General features: G+C 43.7%; 1 protein-coding gene across 2 annotated transcripts; it reads left to right on the top strand.

The window, feature by feature from the left end:
• The first annotated feature begins 1,296 nt into the window (after positions 1-1,296).
• Positions 1,297-16,540, top strand: IFIT3 (interferon induced protein with tetratricopeptide repeats 3). Of its 2 annotated transcripts, none has more exons than XM_053923141.2 (2): positions 1,297-1,444; positions 14,510-16,540. In XM_053923141.2, the coding sequence occupies exons 1-2, from the start codon at positions 1,440-1,442 to the stop codon at positions 16,062-16,064; spliced, it is 1,560 nt and encodes a 519-aa protein (XP_053779116.1). In that variant the 5' UTR covers positions 1,297-1,439; the 3' UTR covers positions 16,065-16,540. The 2 variants fall into 2 exon arrangements, with proteins under 2 accessions (XP_053779116.1, XP_053779117.1); XM_053923142.2 differs by lacking the exon at positions 1,297-1,444 and adding an exon at positions 4,537-4,670.
• The last annotated feature ends 1,884 nt before the right edge of the window (positions 16,541-18,424 follow it).

Below are 18,424 nucleotides of genomic sequence, written 5' to 3'. Positions count from 1 at the left end.
ATTACTTCTTCAGAGCTCAAAGCATAAATATAGGTGTGTACATTTATCAGCTAGCTAGCCAGCCATTAAATGATATTATGTGTAACCATTTCCCATTTTACAGCTAGGAAACTAAATGTTTGCCTTAGGTTACTCAGAAATTTGAACTGCTCCAGGCTCACTCTCGGCTTGGCTTCCTGCATTTAGCCTAGGGCAAAGCAGAAAATTCAGGCTCAGCGACATTACTCATGGTAATCCCAGAGCTCGTCAATTGAACTCACAGAATTAAATTGGTCCTCCACAGATCAATTTACTGGACAAAACTACTTTTTACAAAGTCTTTCTGGAAACATTTTTCTACATCATGTAGTCCCAGAAACCCCTATGTCTGAATCTCCTACAGACTTATTAAAAATTCAGTTCCTTGTGACCCACGTTAAATTTGTGGTCAGAGGGAGTAGTGACTTTGGAAAATTGTAACAGTGGGAAATTGTAAACCACCCCTCCATTCCTTTGACATTGTTTCTGCAAGTGCTGACTCTGACTGATAAGTAGCTTGTATAGAAACAGCACGTTTGCATAAGAATCCTAAGAATTAAGTTCAAAATATAGACTCCGACCTTCAGGCATCCCAGTTCCAGGAGATTTGCTGACCTTCAACCATGGAGCCAGGGACAGAAAGTCAGGGTGACGAGGAACCAGGATGACTCACACTGGACCAGGATGACTAGACCAGGATGAGGCACACTGGCCTTATCGGAAGGGACCGTGCTAGTCTGCAGGTAGAGAACTTTCCAGCCTCCTTCCCTGATCTCTTTGTTCTGTTCCCCTCTTCTTCCTTACAGAAACCTCTGCCTCCGCTGAGAGGTGGAGATGGGCTTTAAAACATGAGTCCCCCATCTTCCAGGTGGCCGGCATCTAAAAATAAACCACTTTCTTTGACATCAGCACCTGCCTCTGGAGTATTGGCTTTAGTGGCAGGTAGCTGGACATGTGTTCCAGTTACATAGTTTCAGAGTCATTTTTATTTTTTTCTTATTAGTTTGAAAGTTCTTTATTTACATATTGTGTATACAAGTTATTTATCAGATGATGTGTTTTATAAATGTATTTTTTCTAGTCTATGCCTTGTCTTTTCATGTTCTTTTTTTTTTAATTTTTTAAAAAGTTTTATTCAGAGTCATTTTTAAGCAATGTACTTGGCTGAGGCAAAACTGGTCAAGCTTAAGTATTATTTTCCTCCTCCTGACTTAAAATCAGTTTCACTTTCCAGTTCCTCTTCCCTTTCATAATCACTCAGAAACGAGAAGAATGCATTCTCTGATGCCTTCCCCTCCACGCCCACTTTTCCCTTTAAATAGCTCCTTGAGCATTTACTTGCCGCAGACTAGGAGGATTTCTGAAGAGCAAATCGTCTTGGACCTCAGCTTTTGAAACCGGCAGAGAAGCAGATTTCAGGCATGAGGTCAGTGAGATAAGAATGCATAAACATTACTGATCGTGAGTGCAAATGGGTTTCTCAGGCTCAGACAAGTTCCTGAGTTGTCTGTTATTTATGGACTAAACATGCCTTTTTCATCATTGGCACTTGTTATTTCTGGGGATTTTTCGGGTCTACGCACTCAGCTCCCTAAATTTCTAGAACTGTTTCCTGGAACAGCTGGTGCAGCTGGGAGTTGGGAGCCAGGGGCTGGGAGCCAGGAGCTGGGAGCCGGGAGCCGGGAGCTGGGAGCCGGGATGACAGGGAGGCTTGGCAGGACTGGTTAAATCCACCCTGGACCAAAGTTTGCTAATTCAGCGTTAGAACTAAGGGAACTACTCTGTATGGTGTTTTGTTGCTGTTTTTCTTTGAAGGACTCAAAGGCTTCCTTCTTGTCATATTAAAAAGGAATCGTTTCTTTTCAGCAGACATTATTAAAGATGGAATTGGTAGTCCAAACCCGATTCACATTGAGATCAATTTTGCTCTGAAAGTTGGATCACTTCATGGTGGGAAGTAGAAGAAACGATTCTTACAGATGGGCATTTTACCCCCATTTCTCATATGAAAACAAACCGAAAGCTTATAGTTGATTTTTATTACTCCAATGAGAGCTGGTGCGCAGCCAGAAATAATTTCTCTTCAAAACATAATGACCTAATCTCTTTTCTAACACGGATTTAATTTCTATAGATGGGAAAGAGAGAAGTGGTTGCCAGGTGGGGCCGGAATCGACTAGGAAGGCACACGGGGGAAACTTTGAAGATGAAACAGACTTTCTGTAAGGAGATAGTGGTGATAGTTACATGGATACATAGCATATACACTTGTCAAAAGTAATCAAACTGTACACTTAAAATGGGTTTATTTTACTGTATGTGAAGTATAACTTTAGATACTTGATTTTGAAAAGTGCACATAGACCTGCTGAGGCTCTGCCAGCACATAGAGCCTCAGGAGAAATAGAACTGAGAGAAAATATGCCCTTCCCACCAAACAACCTATGGAGAGGAGGGATTCCAGTGACCACTCAGGGAGTGAGGAAAAGAAAGCCCAAGGGCTCCCAAATGCTCTGCAGGCTCAGATGGGGCAGAGGTGCTGGGGTAGGAGTAGTTACCTGCCAAGTGCCTCAGGTTACCTTTTTTTATACAATGAGCTCCTCGTTAATTGTGCCTGCCTGCGTAAGTCTAACAAGAAAAATTGGTTCTGCCTGAGCCTTGGTAGCAGACCTGCCTGAGAGGTTTTGCGATGACCTGTGACCAGAGCCACCGATGTGAGGAAACCTGGGAGGGGCATTCTGGACTGTGCTGGACTAAAGCCCGCCTCAACGTGCCCTGTCCCCAGGGGCTGTGGTGACCACCACAGGTTCGACTGCTCCTCCCCAGCAGAGCTAAAAGTTGTCAAAAGGAGAGCCACATGGGAAAATGCCTAGCACCTGCTGGTTGCCCCACGGGTGCCCTCCTCTGCCCCATCCACTGAGGACCTCTGTTGCCTGCTTCACCCACTTAAAACTGTAACACTAATACACCGGTAACCGTGGTTGCAATGGCTTCTGTGTGATCTGCAGTTGGCAGAGTATTCTGTCAAGTGCGTTATCCCATATCGTCATGTCGGTAGTTGGCAGTGTACTCGAAGTGCTTTCTATGTGTCATCTCACATCACCTTTCCCATAGCCCTCCGAAGGAAGGACTGTTCATTTTTATTAGCCTCGTCTTCTAGGTGAGTAAAATGGGGCTCAGAGGGCGAGTTCTGTACCCAAGAGTTCACACAGAAAGGAGGTGCCAGAGCAGGGGCATTACTGGGGTGCTGAAATCTGGTTCCAAGCATCTCGTGGCTCTGTGCACAAAGGCCAAAAGGGTGAAATGTCTTAACGCTTTTAATTATGCTCGCATTAGAGAGAAGGGGCAAGGACTGGGAGGACTAGGCCCTCAGGGTTCCTATTTGGAGAGAGAGGAGAACCACTCTTTGATGGCGACTCACTCCTTAGGGCCTCACCTTGGATGGAGGTAACAATGGATCTCCCATGGCATAGTTTTCTACATTTGGATGGAAGGAAAAAAGGCAATTCATTCTTGGCCATTTTCAGAGTAAGGAGAGGAGGCTGACTGATGTGATTCAAGAACTATCCCAGAGCTGGTCAGAGAGACACCCCAAATCCAGGTGTCTGTTTTCCTCGATACTACACCATCTGACTCACTACATCATCCCCAGCAAGAAACTAGGAAACTGCCTTTCAAAACGCCTCTAGAACAGTGCTTTGCAACATGTGGCCCCGGGACACCTATTGTCCCCACGGTGCTAGCAGAGCCAAACACAAGACACCGAGAACTGCAGTGGAGGAATACTGGCTCTTTGTTCAAAAGCCCGAACTCCCCATGGAGTGCAGTTACTGATGAGATAGGGCAAATTTGCAAGACACCGTGGGTCAGGGATTTGGGGACGTGCTGGGAGTTGATTGTTAGAGGTGAGGTAATGGTAATGAATCATCTCTTTAGGTCTTGAGGACAGCTCTGAGATTCTTTCCAGTGTCCCTCTGTCTGGCCTCATGGGAAAGTAGCCAGGAGGCTATTCCACCTTAGGGATCAGGAGCTGAAACATAAGTTAGACGAAGATGTTTTCTTAGCCTGCCAGAGGTCCAGATCATTAGTCAGATATTGGCTCCTGTCTTCTGCTACCTCGGGGAGCTTTCTGGGGGAAAGGCTCATCTCTGAGGGTGATATATATATATGTATACACATATATATACACATGTACCTATATGATTTCTAGAACTAGGATTTAAAGTTAAATTTAATGAAAGTCATAAGGACCGTCGGTTTCACTCCTGCAAAAGATATTCCAGAGTGTGTGTAAAAATGCAGTTTCCTGAGCCCAAGCCCAGCCCCAGACTGGACTAGACTCTCTAGCAGTAGGGCCTAGAATCTGCAAGGCATCTCTGGTGCCTTTTTACAAACTCAAATGCAATTCCAGAACCTGTGTGGAACAATATTCCCAAAGGAGAGTGAGCTCAGCTCTCACAACTTCATTTTCAGTTTCTCCTCACGGGGAATCTTAACAGCATTGCATCGGTTTCGTTTTCCATTTCTGCTCCATAAAAGCACAGAGCCAAGGGCTAGCGCCAGGGTTGGAAACCTCTTCAGCACTTGCTTGCGATCCACAAGCAGAACATAACATCAGCTTTCCAGAATTACAGAGAAATAGCCATCATGAGGTAAATACGCCTTGCTCCTCTGATAGGAAGTGGAGCATTTTTCACAAATCTTGTTCTGTTATGCAGCTTCCAGAATTATCCTGACTCAGTGTTTGCTTCTGGATTAAAGGTGCATTTAGCCTAACTTGATCATGAATGTCTCTTACCAATTCATGCATTTTTATTTCTGTGGCTCTTTCTGTTTAGAGTCAGGCAGCCTAAGGGCATCGAGGGAGGTGCTTGGGCAGTGCTGGCTGCTGGCAGCAGGGAAGGAACTGCCGCTTCTTGAGAGTGACTAGAGGGGAAATCTGCTCCTGTCCTTTCAGGCAATATCTGGGCAATGAGGACTAGGGCCTGAAGGACAGTCCTGGGAAGTCCTGATCCCTATTTTGTTTCTTCTTTTTGTAAGACTAAATCGGAGGTTTGGGAGTTCTGTTGTGGTGGTTGTGGTCATTTTAAAAGCATGCTTATTTCTCAGCAAATGTGCTAATGACTAATTTGGCACTCAAAATTCCAATCTGTCATGAGGCCGCTTCTACCTTGTAATTTGCCTTTTCAGAATTGAGGAATATGTCTTCCTACTAACCTGCCAGACCTCCCCTGGGAACAGGGAGAAAAGTGTTGCAGAGTTTGAAACTGTGTTGCAGATAGCCAGTATCACAGCCAACGGGAGTGCTCTATTAGAATGCAAATCACTGGGCCCTGCTTTCTGAAATCCGGATCAGAAATTAAGTCTAGGGGGGGAAATATATATTTAAAGAGGACCACATGTACTTCTAGACACTGCTCCCTGCCTTGTATGTGTGTGAATGTGAGTGGAGGAAGCCCAAAGTGGGTGGCGAGTCAGAGGGGAGGAAAGGATGGGAGGGAAGGATGTTGACATAGGCTAGCCTATTTAGGGGCTATTTTAGGGATGAGAAACTGGTGATTGGAAATCACTTCCAAAAAGTGATGTCCTCCTGGCCTCTTGCTACTCACAGTGTGGTCTGCATCCCACACCCCAGAAAGGTTGTTCTAAAGGCAGCACCCAGACCTACTGAATTCAGAAGTCCATTTTAACAAGATCCTCAGGTTATTTGGTCCATGTGCACGTTGACATGTGAGAAGCACTGCCCTGGAGAGTTCCTTGAAGGGATGGCCTCCTTGGGTTGTGCCTGTTCTGACCAAATAACTGGGCGTGAGTTCTGCCTGTTCCTTCACCTCGTCAGCTGGCACATAACCACAGCATCCGTGGTACACGCTGCCTCAGGGGTTTCCCTGGGAACTCCTACTCTCACTATTTAAACAGGGCCTCTTTCTCCAAATTTCAAGGTTCTGTTCTAGTCGTGGCTTTGACTAGGCCGTGGGAGGAGGTGAGCCTGAGGTCTGCGGCCGGCAGCGCAGGCGCGGTCTGTCACCATCCAGCTAGGAGAGCAGGAGGAGGAGGAGGAAAAGCTGCCAGTGGCTTGATTCTGGGTGTTTCCCAAGAAGTTGCAGTGCTGCTCTTATCTGCTTCGGTCAGCAAAACCTTAGGGCTGCAGCTTGAGGCTGTGAGAAACTTCTTCTGAGGCCAGAGGGAGTCTGCCTCTCCCATGTTCTCTACTAGATACATGGTCTCCAGGCAGGGAGAGCCTTCAACTCCCCATGTTTCCCCTGACCTTCGATAATTCTCTGTGTCAAGTTACTACAGCCATCATTCTACCTACTTGCTTGTCCTTCCTTCAAATGTCTGAATCTAATTATTGTTCAGTAATTTATTAAATTTTATGCATACACATAAAGAGTATTTAGAGCAACTTTAAATACACATGATATCAGTAAGTAAGGAAACCTTGGCAAATGTATTGGTTTTTAGAAAGGCAATAGTATTTTTTAGTTAAATCAGAATTAACTTCAAATTTTATTTCAAGTCCTATTTTTATCTACTCAGTTAAATATGTTAATGTTATCATAAATGTCAATTACATATGAATTTGTAAATATGTCCATTAACTTTTACAAATATATAATGAAAATCAATTGTAAAAAATGAAGAGTATTCCATGTACTTAAACTACATAGAAGAAAAAGTGACAAGAATTTCTAGGAAAATATTTTGTAAAATTCAACTTTATTGAGCTATAATTGACATGTTAAACGGTAAAGCTATTGACAGTGTGCATTGCAGTGGCTGGGTATCCACACGCCTGGTGAAAGGGTTCCCTCGCCCGCCGTCTAGTCAGTTAACACATTCCTCACCTCACATATGCATACGTTTCTGCTGTTCACTTATTTTTGGTGAGAACATTAAATTCTACCCTCTTAGCCATTTCAGTTGTACCGTGGCGCCACTGGCTACAGCCACCGTTGTTATGCACCCAGACCTTATTCAGCTCGGGGCAGAAAGCTTATTCCCTTTTACGTACACATTTCTCTCTATCTCCCCCTCCCTCTACCCTTGGCAACCACTTTTCTGCTCCATTTCCGTGGGTTTGCTTTTTGGTTTTTAGATCCCATACGTGAGGGATATCGCGCAGTATTTCTTTTTCTCTGTCTGCCTTATTTACTCAGCATGAATATCCTCAAGGTACATCAGTGATGTTGCAAATGGCAGGATTTCCTTCTTTATTATGGCCAAATACTCGTGGTCAGAAAAACGCTTGATACGATTTTGCTCTTATATTTTATTAAGACTTGTTGTGTGGCCTAACGCACGATCTATCCTATAGGATGTTCCCTGTGTGCGTGCAAAGAGTGTGTGCTCTGCTCTTGTTGGACAGAAAGTTCGGTACATGTGTAACTTCACCTGGTCTAACCTGTCATTTCCAAATGTCTAACCTGGTCTAAGTCCACTGTTTCTTCATTGATTTTTGTCCGGTGATCTATGCTTTGTCAAAAAGGGGTGTTGAACTCCCTGCTATTATTGTGCTGCTGTCTATTTCTCCCTTCCGGTCTATTAATATTTGCCTTATGGATTTAGGTGTTCATGTATTGGGCTCATATATTTACAAATATGACATCCTCTCATTAAATTGACCACTTCATTATTATAAAATGACCTTTTTTGCTTCTTGTTACAGTCTTTGGCTTAAAGTTTATTTTTTCCAATATAAGAACAGCTACCCCTGCTTTCTTTTGTTTGCATGAAATATCTTTTTCTACCCCCAAACTTTCAGTCTGTGTGTGTCCTTAAACCTGAAGGCAGCATATAATTGGCTGTTATTTTTTATCTATTCAACCACTCTATGTCTTTTGATTGGAGACCTTAGTCCATTTATTTTTAAAGTATTTATTGATAATTATGGATTTACTGTTGTCAGTGATAATAAAAATGCTGCTTTTCTCTCTTTTTAATCAACTGTTGCTAAGACTAGATGACAGGTATCTTTTAGGATGACATTTCTCCTCATGTTATTTTATTGCCAAATAAGTTGGCAGTCCTGTTTGGTTCATAAATTTTTTTTCTGATATTGTGCTAGTCTGTGAAATCAAAAAATATGGACAACACTGGGTTCAATGATTTCTGGGGGCTCTCTCCAATCTCACCATGCCAAGCATCTACTTGTAAAAAAGGGGTAGCACAAACTCAGTAAACATACCCCAAGCCCTAGGCAAATTTAGATGTCAGAACACACTTGGAGAACTTGTGTGACTTACCTAACAATCTCCCTTGGTATCTTCCAATGGTCAAAACACAAATGTGTCTATTTTGTTTGTTTCTTTCTTGAAACAAATTCATTCTCTCTGGGGATCTGGCCTGTCAGGGAGACTACTTCAATCAGACTGAAACTAAGCCTTCCTGGGTCTGAGTGTGACTGTAGGAAGTGGTAGCGAAGATGAATGAAAAAGGACCAGTCACATAGCATGCTGGATGCTGGCAAACGTTCCCTGGGTTTTCATTTCTTTTCATGGCTCCTTCTAACTAGACTGCATGCTCCTAGGGGCAGAGAGGGCCAAGATAATCTTTCTTTTTCTTAGTATCCCCAAAACTAGCAATGTGACACAAAAAAAGTAGCCATGTAAGGGTCACTGGAAGGCTAAATAAAACTTACCCCTCAGAATGTGTGAGGACTGAGCCCTGACTCAGTCACTGAGCAGGATAAGAGAAATCCAGTTCCTCTCGCTGCAGGGATCCCGTCTCACACACCTCACGTCACCTCCTGCAAAGCTGCTCACACACTGGAAGCGATGTGCTTTGTGAGTTCTTGCACAGACCATAGCTGCAAAAGGGTGAGTCCAAGAAGCAAGAGGAAAAAGTATCTGTTCTTCTGTCTAGGAAAACTTAGGGGTGTGCATTAGTCAGGGTTCTCCAGAAAAACAGAATCAATAAGAGATACATAGACATGCTGCTGGTCAATGTCAGGCCCAACCCACAAAGGCTGAGATGAGGCAAAGGGGGATTTGCTAAAAGTTGTCCCAGGCTCTTCCATGTTTTTCAGGAAATTCCATCCTGTTTTCCATCGTGACTGCACCAGTCTGCGTTCTCACCAACAGTGCACTAGGGTTCCCTCTTCTCCACAACCTCGCCAGTACTTGTTGTCTGTTGATTTGGTTATCATGGCCATTCTGACTGGTGTGAGGTGGTATCTCATTGTGGTTTTAATTTGCATCTCTCTGATGGCTAGTGATGCTGAGCATCCTTTCATATGTCTCTGGGCCCTCTGTATGTCCTCCTTGGAGAACTGTCTGTTCAGGTCCTTTACTCATTTTTTAATTGGATTGTTTGTCTTCCTGGAGTGGAGTCATGTGAGTTCTTTATATACTTTGGAGATCAAACCCTTGCCCAAGGTATCATTAGCAAATTTATTTTCCTATATGGTTGGTTCCATTTTAATTCTACTGCTTTTTTCTTTAACCACGCAGAAGTTTTTATTTTGATGAGGTCTATTTGTTTATTCTTTCCTTGCTCTAGGGGACATATCGGTAAAAATATTGCTGCGTGGAATATCTGAAATTTTCCTGACTAGGTTCTCCTCTAGGACTTTTATGGTGTTGTGACTTACATTTAAGTCTTTTATCCACCTTGTATTTATTTTTGTGTATGGTGTTAAGTTGGGAGTTGAGTTTCATTTTCTTGCATGTAGCTATCCAGATCTCCCAACACCATGTGTTGAAGAGGCTAATTTTACTCTATTTTATGCTTCTTCCCCCTTTGTCGAATATTAATCGACCATAGAGACTTGGGTTAATTTCTGGGCTCTCTGTTCTGTTCTGTTGGTCTATGTGTCTGCTCTTGTGCCGGTACCAGACTGTTCTGAGTACAGTGGCCTTGTAATATAGTTTGATGTCAGGTGTTGTGATCCCTTCTTTGTTCTTTCTCAAAATTACTGCAGCTATTCAGGGTCATTTATGATTCCATATAAATTTTTGAAATGTTTGTTCTATATCTGTGAAATATGTCATTGATATTTTAATAGGGATTGCATTGAATCTATAAATTGTTTGGGTAGTGTGTGCATTTCAATGATGTTAATTCTGCCAATCCATGAACACGGCATATGATTCCATTTATTTGTGTCTTCCTTAATTTCTTTCTTCAGTCTTCTGTACTTTTCTGAGTACAGGTCTTTTACCTCCTTAGTTACGTTTATTCCTAGGTACTTTATTTTTCTTGTTGCTATAGCAAATGGGATTTTATTCCTGATTTCTGTTTCTGATATTTCATTGTTGGTGTACAAAAATACCTTCACTTTCTGAATATTGACTTTGTATCCCACTGCTTTGCCAAATTCACTTATTAGGTCCAGTAGTTTTTTGGTGGAGTCTATAGGGTTTTCTATGTACACTATCATGTTATCTGCAAAAAATGACCTGGCTGGTGTAGCTCAGTGGATTGAGTGAGGGCCTGCAAACCAAAGTGTCACTGGTTCAATTCCCAGTCAGGGCACATGCCTGGGTTGCAGGCCAGGTCCTCAGTAGAGGGTGTGCAAGAGGCAACCACACATTGATGTTTCACTTCCCCTCGTTCTCCCTCCCTTCCCCTCTCTCTAAAAATAAATAAATAAATTATGACGTGTCTTGGGGTGGGCCTCTTTGAATTCATCTTGATTGGGACCCTCTGTGCTGCCTGGTCTTGCCTGACTTCTTCTCTCATTGAGTTAGGGAAGTTTTTATCAGTACTTTTTCAAACACATTTTCTATCCCTTGCTCCTCTTCTTCTCCTTCTGATATCCCTATTATATGGATATTATCACATTTCATGTTGCCCTGCAGCTCCTGTATTCCCTCTTCATTCTCTTTCAGTCTTTTTTCATTTTTTGGCTCTGTCTGGGAATTTTTTTCTACTTTGTCCTTCAGCTCAGTGATTCAATCCTCTGCTTCATCTAACCTGTTTTTAATTCCTTCGACTGTGTTCTTCATTTCAGATACTGTATTTTTCATTTCCTCCTATCTCTTATTAATAGTTTCTATGTGCTTTTTCATGCTGGTGTAGTTTGCAGTAAGTTCCTTGAAGCTTCCCTGGAATTCTTTGAAGTTCTCACTGAGCTCAGTGAGTGTCCTTATAACCATTATTTTGAACTCTGTGTCTGATAGTTGGGTTGCCTCAATTTTGTGTAGCAGTCTTTCTGGGGATTCTTCCTTTTCTTTCAATTGGGGGTTCTTTGTCTCCCTATTTTAGATAACTCTTGTTCTTTTTTTTTGCTTGTTAGGTTTATCTGCTTCGACTCCCTGTCTTTGTGGTATGTTCTTCTGTGGTAGGAGACCTGTGAGTCTCAGTGGTGCAATCTCCTGATCACCTGCCCTTAATGCTCTTGCACTGCCCTTGATGCCTTTTATGTGGTTTTAGTTGGGTTTTGGTTGCTGCCGTGTCATTCTTTGGTGGGCTCTTCCTTCTGGCTGACTGAGTGAGAGTCATTCTGCCCTCCATGTCTTGTATACTGTTGCACAGGTGCTGCCAGAACAAAAACCAAACAGCCCAGGAAAGAGACCCACACCCACAAAGATATCCCCCACCCACAATTACACTATCAACAGCCAATGCACCAATATTAATAAAGGTATAAAGAGATTAAGACTATTATAAGAAAGGAAAAATGAATATGAGATGACTAACTGAAAGAAAAGAGATTTTGCAAGGGTAGAGAGAGGGACAATAATAGGAGTAGGGAATAGAGACAAGGCAAAGCAGGAAAGAAAATTAAATTTACTTTGTAGTTAAAAAAGAGAGAAGGGAAGGTGGAATGGAGTAAGAGAGGAGAAGTGTATAGTATTAGGCTAAAACCAAAATTTAAAGGAAATATGTATATTTGTGTACATCCAGTGAGAGAAAAAACAGACAACTATAACAACAACAAATATATATATATATATGTGTGTGTGTGTATATATATATATATATATATATATATATATATATATATATATATAAAATAATATGGCTGTAATTGCAGAAAAATCTGCACCACAAAGATATCAACAACCAACAAGTTAAGATGTATATAGGTGGAATGGGAATAAGAGGGCACAAGGACAGAAAGAAGAGCTTAAGAGATGTCTAGAGGAAAGAAAAGTTATTGTGAGAGGATAAAGGGAGAAGGAATACTAAGAGTGCAGGATGAAAATCTGACTAAGAAGGAATAATTAATATTTAAAACAAAAAAAGGGAAGGGCAGGAGGAAGGCAAAATGGTGTAGCAGAAGGGAACAGTGAAATTTGAGATTTAAAATGCAAAGATAGTCACAATATAGAAATAAGATTGAAGAACTGTAACAACGAGCTCCTTATCCACTACCTATGAGCAAAGATTGATAAAGGTGGAGAGACAATAAGGGCATTTCAAGAATGAGAAAAGGAATGTGAGCTAATGACAATCACAGATGATTTTGAGAGGCCAGAGTAGGGAGCAATAGTAATAGTATAGAATAGAAACAAGTCATAGCAAGAGAGAAAATGGAATTTTAAAAATATATATGAAGGAGGAGGAAGGAGATAGTGTGGAGAAATAGAAGGGAAGAGCAATATATGAGATTTGAAATAAACTATATTATAAAACCTGGTGCTTTATTATGCCCAAACTTGAAGGATATGAAATGAATCTTAAAGGGCTTTGCAGGAGAGAATATAGCATCTTGCTGTGCTTTCTCTATTTTCTCTGCTCTGCTGGGTTTAGTAAATCCAGCTGGGGAGCTGCGTAGCATGCAGTGCTGATGCAAGGCCTTTCTCTTCTTTCCCCTGAGGAAATGTACACAGCAGCAGAAAACTCCTGGGCCTGAATATCCCCGCTCTGCGGAGCCTGTGATCCCACACAGTGGGGACTGGGTTTGCCTGTCTGTGAAAGGCTCTGGCTAATAGGAGCAAATCTCAAGCATTCAGCTCCTGCCTTCCAGATCCAAGCCACCCCGCCACTCTCTCGCAGTAGGTTTGCCCAAATTCTCCACTCTGCGCTGCCCTTTGCTTGCTAGCCGTGTTGGGTTGGGTCATCCCCCTCAGTGTTTTCTCTGCCTCAGTTTTTCAGTTAGCAAAGCTGCTGCATCCTGCCGGGGTGCACTGGCCTGCGCACCCGGCCCCTGCCAAGCCTTGGGTACATCTCAGCTCCCCTTTTAAAAGAGTGTCTCTATGGCGCTCATGCTGTAGTGCGGGGCCCTGGGGGTCCTGTTCTCCATGCACCCCCTCTCCCCCAAAATCACACAGTCTCTCACAGTTAGGGCTGGCCAGCTCCTTACAGGGCCTCTGACAATTTTAGATAAAGTTTCTCTCTGAATTTTTTAACATAAGGCAGTGATGGTGTGATGTCCCTGCTTGCTCCAGAGGTCTTTAGCCTCAGGCCTGCCTGTCCCTGAAACGCTGTTTCGGAAGCCCTCACCTCCCAGGGCTTCTCTCGCCACCCTGGCAGTTCTGGACACTGAGCTGCTGTCTCTGTGCCCCCAGCAGTGCTGGGCTGGGCTGCGGCACTGGGCCCCTGACGCCCCCGCAGGCAGGCTGGTGCCTGCGTACTCCCGCACACTCCCAGCACTTTCCTCCGCAAGGTCTCACTCACAGACTCTTTCACTCCCTCTCCTCTCTTGAGTTCTGACCTCAAATCTGGTCCGTGTCTGCGAGCCGAGCGAGCAGATGAGTGGAGGTGCCGGATACTCTGCCGTTATCTTGGACTTTCCAAAAGTAGGCGGGTATTGAATACGAGGAATAGGCTCATAGAGAGTGTCTTCCACTGGTTTTTCTAAGTGATTTTGTACATTTTCAGCAGGGAAACCAAGCTGGATCTTCAGCTTTATGCTCATTTCCTGCAAGGGAAGAAGAGGCTTTATACAATTGGACATTTTGGTTTTCCCCTTTGAGAATTTTAACGCCCTTTTGTGTCATTTCTACCTAATTTGTCAACATTCATTTTTACCTGCTTTTTAAAAGACTGCCCTTACTTTTTCCAATAAAACTTCTCACCCGATGCTAATATACATATTTATGTAAATGAGCTACGGAGAGATATTTATTATGAGTATTTGGCTCATATGATTATGGAGGCTGAGACATGCCATGAACCACTGTCTGCAAACTGCAGGCACAGGACGGCCAGTGTTGTAGTTCCAGCCTGAGTCCCCAAACCTGAGAACCGGGAGTGTCAGTGGTGTAAATCCCAGTGAGAGTGAAGGAGAAGAAAACCAGAGTTCCAGTTCCACCAGCCATGCAGAGAGAGCAAATTCACCCTTCCTCTGTCTCCCACCCCCACTCCCCATCCTCGGGCCCTCAGCAGATTGGATGCAGAGGGGGGCAATCAGCTGTACTCAGTCCACCAACTCAAATGCTGGTCTCTTCTGGGAACACAGATACTGATGTTTAACTAGGTATCTGGGCATCCCATAGCCCATTCAGGTTGACACACCCAATTAACCTTTATTTGCATCGCAAGGTTTAATGCTTGGCTGGTGCTTATCACAGTGACCATGTTTATTCCATTTTTTCCACAGTGAGGTCAGCAAGAACTCGCTGGAGAAAATCCTTCCACAGCTGAAATGCCATTTCACGTGGGACTTATTTAAGGAAGAAAGTGTCTCATCTGATCTAGAAGATAGAGTGTGTAACCAGATTGAGTTTTTAAACACTGAGTTCAAAGCTACAATGTACAACCTGTTGGCCTACATAAAACAACACAGAGGTCAAAACGAGGCCGCTCTGGAGTGCTTACAGAAAGCCGAAGAGGTAATCCAGCGAGAGCACGCTGACCAAGCAGAAATCCGAAGTCTGGTCACCTGGGGAAACTACGCCTGGGTCTACTATCACATGGGCAGGCTCTCAGAAGCTCAGGTGTATGCAGACAAGGTCAAACAGGTGTGTGAGAAGTATTCCAATCGTTACAGTATTGAGTGTCCTGAGCTTGACTCTGAAGAAGGGTGGACACTGCTGAGGTGTGGAGGAAAGCAAAATGAAAGGGCGAAGGTGTATTTCGAAAAGGCTCTGGAAAAGAAACCGAACAACCCAGAATTCTCCGCTGGGCTGGCAATCGCAATGTACCGTCTGGATGAGAAACCACCAAAGCAGTTCTCTGTCAGTGTTCTCAAGCAGGCCATTGAGCTCAGTCCTGACAATCAGTATGTCAAAGTTCTCTTGGCCCTGAAATTGCAAAAGATAAATAAAGAAGCTGAAGGAGAGCCATTGGTGGGAGAGGCCCTGGAGAAAGCCCCTCGCCAAACAGATGTCCTCCGCAGTGCAGCCAAATTTTACAAAAAAAAGGGTGATCTAGACAAAGCTATTGAGCTGTTTCAAAAGGCGTTGGAATCCTTGCCAGACAACAGCTACATCTGTCACCAGATCGCATGCTGCTATAGAGCAAAAGAGAAACAAATTCAGAACGCAGAGGACTCAGAAGCTGATAAAAATAGAGAGAAGATTGAAGAACTAAGAAAATATGCTAGGGACTATTCAAATAAAGCTATTGAAAAGGGACTAAATCCTATATATGCATATTCTGACCTCACTGAGCTGGAAACAGAAGAACGTTTTGAGACAACTTTCCGAGAGGCTGAGAGGAAACAATTCCATCAGGGCTATTCCAACTTTCGAGATTATCAGGGGAAGTCTGAAGACACTTCTGTCCTACATCATTTAAATGTTTTGACCATAAACACACAATCAACCGAGAAGGAAAAGGTGAAGTACCAGCCGCAGAATGGAGCCGAAAATCAGCTTCCACAAAATGCACCAAATTATTGGTATCTCCAAGGATTAACTCACAAGATGAATGGAGATCTGCAGCAAGCAGCCGAGTGCTTTGAGAGGGAACTGGGCCGCCTGTTGAAGAACAGCCCTTCAGGCATAAGCAGTTTTTTCCTGCCAGCATCGGAGCTTGAAGAAGGCCGGGCAGAAGTGGGCCAGGGCACAGACAGCTCCCCTCCCAGTGAGCTCCCCGACCCCGGAGCTGAAACAGAGAAGAGGGAAAGGAAAGGAGAGGAAGAAGCCTGGAACGGCCATGAGGGGAAGAAGGATGGGAAGGCAGGAGTTCCCCAATCTGAGCTTGCTGACTGAGGTGTTCTTGCTTATGTGAAGCTTGAAGGTACATTGTTAGAGAGCTCTTTTCTCATGCCTGTCTCACCAGTTCCATACCAGCCACACACAGTCGTGTAGTCTGCAGCTCTTACAAGAAATGACTACTAGAAGCAGTGTTTCAGACCCGCAAAATGTGATTAGTTCTCAGTTTGCACTCAGTCCACCAGAAATCCCCCATTTCTGCCCTTTGTTGCCAAGGGTCATAGCTGGTAATTACCTACCAACAGAATCTCACATCTTTCTTCCCATTACTATTTAACTTTCTGGGCCTCCTAGAAGATTAGCTTTTGATTAACCCTAAAGTGTTCTTTACTTGTTGCTCTTCATTTCAGCCATGTATGTGTATATATATATATATATATATATATATATATATATATATATATATGTATTTTTGATAGTGATACTACAATAAATTATATTGGTGATAGTAATACTACAATAAACTTTAAAATTTCAACTCACAATAGAAGTGATTGTGTGGTTTGCATGTGTGACTAAGAGTGATATTAATTCCCCAAGTTCTCTTTTTAGAGATGGGGGGTATTTGCTACAGCCATGCCACGCCATTCTCAACATGTCCATGTTAGCTCCTCCTTGAAAGTAACACTCTCACTGTGTAGCTAGACTGTCCTAGGGTCATGGGGGCTATGGTTCTCACTGCCGCTCAGGAACCTCAGCCAAGCCCAGCGCCCTGTCAGCAGCTGCTGCTGCAGACCAGGGTTGCTGTGCACCCAGGAATATCTCGGCAATCGCCTCCCTGCTAAATACCATTTCCTAGCCCCCTGCATTTCATGGTGAGTACGGGGACACACACATACCCACAAGGATTATAGAGAAACATTGACTTCCAATTTGAGGTTATAGAGAGAAGAGTTTTGATGTTCCTGCTTCTTTCTCTCTACTGAACTATGTGGAAACATACCTGCAACTGGCACCTACCAGGAAATAGACTCTTACCCCAAGTACGCCCAAGAATGGTGCTGTGTTCCTAGCCAGTGTCCCCGTGGTTTGGGAATCTAAGAGCAGCCATTTGGGGAAGGAGAGCCTTACAAAGGAAAATCCTCACACAAAATTGGGTAGGTTGGAGAGAGAGCCACACTTGGCCAGTCTTTGCCTGTCTTTGCTCTCCTGCACACCTCCAGATGGAGGTGCATCTCTGAATAGCTCTTGCATTGTTTTTTCTAATGCAAAGTCTCAGAAGTCACATCAGGAGTCCCCAAGACAATCTGTGGGTCTTACAGGTTTCACTGGAAGGACTCACGGGCCTCAACAGAGCCATACTGGTGGCTAAGATTTATGCCAACAAAATAATACAAAGCAAAATCATCACAGGGAACAAGCACAGGTCCAAGAATAAAGAAAACAAGGCACAAGTTTCCCAGAGTCTCTCCCAGTAGGGTCACACAGGATCTTCTTGATTCCTCCAGCATCAAATTGGGACAACTGTTATGAAGCTAGTTAGAGACTTCATGGCCAATGGTTTCATTGGGAACTAGTTACATAAGGACACCTAAGCTTAGCAGGTGTCAGCACTAACCATATCATTTGCATAAACAATAGCCATGCTTATTGGTTAGGGAATGGTGGGAACACTCCAAAAATCCAAGTTCCCAGATGCCAACTAAGGGCCAACCTTGCAAACTGGCCTTTCTAAAGATCATGGTCTCTGGTCTCATGCTTTTCTGGTGACTGTCCATCACCTTGGTCCCTTAGCCAAGGTGTCTTGAAAGCCAAAGTATTGTCAGTAGGATCTCCCATGTCAGGGTGAGATCTTACAGGATGGGCCTCAGCTATGCCACTTAGAGATTCTGAATTTAGTCATCTTGCTAATTATTAAGGTCTCTGTTGGAAGTCCAAGTCACTCTCTCCCTGAATTCCTGTGCTATCCTTTTTCTTTGATGGCACAGCATAACTCTGGCTGTGACCTGGCTGCTTCCCAGGGCTGAGGTATTATCATTATCATCATATGCACACATTAGAAGTACAATCTCAGAAGACACATATGGTGCCCCTGGAAACAGAGTTTACAGTTGTTCAGGTATCCCAAGCAAAACATACTTTAGTCAGGCAGTACAGGTAAATAGGGCTCCAGGTGTGGCCTTCCACTGGAGGGCTTTCAGTCCAGTCCAGAAAATTCACTTGAGTCCTTGGTTTTAGAGGAACTGCCTGACAGTTAGTTCCAAACATTCACTTAACCCTGATCCCAACCAGGTCATCTGCCTCATGAGGGAAGATGACATCTGAGGTTTTCTGGGTGAGAAGTTCAGGAGCTGGCCCCCACCCCACCGCCCCCTGCTGTCCCCTGTGCTCACTGGCTCAGCAGTCTGAATTCAAAG

This window comes from Desmodus rotundus, chromosome 4, assembly GCF_022682495.2.
Source record: "Desmodus rotundus isolate HL8 chromosome 4, HLdesRot8A.1, whole genome shotgun sequence".
NCBI lineage: Eukaryota > Metazoa > Chordata > Mammalia > Chiroptera > Phyllostomidae > Desmodus > Desmodus rotundus.
This window is presented reverse-complemented; position numbering and strand designations above follow the sequence as displayed.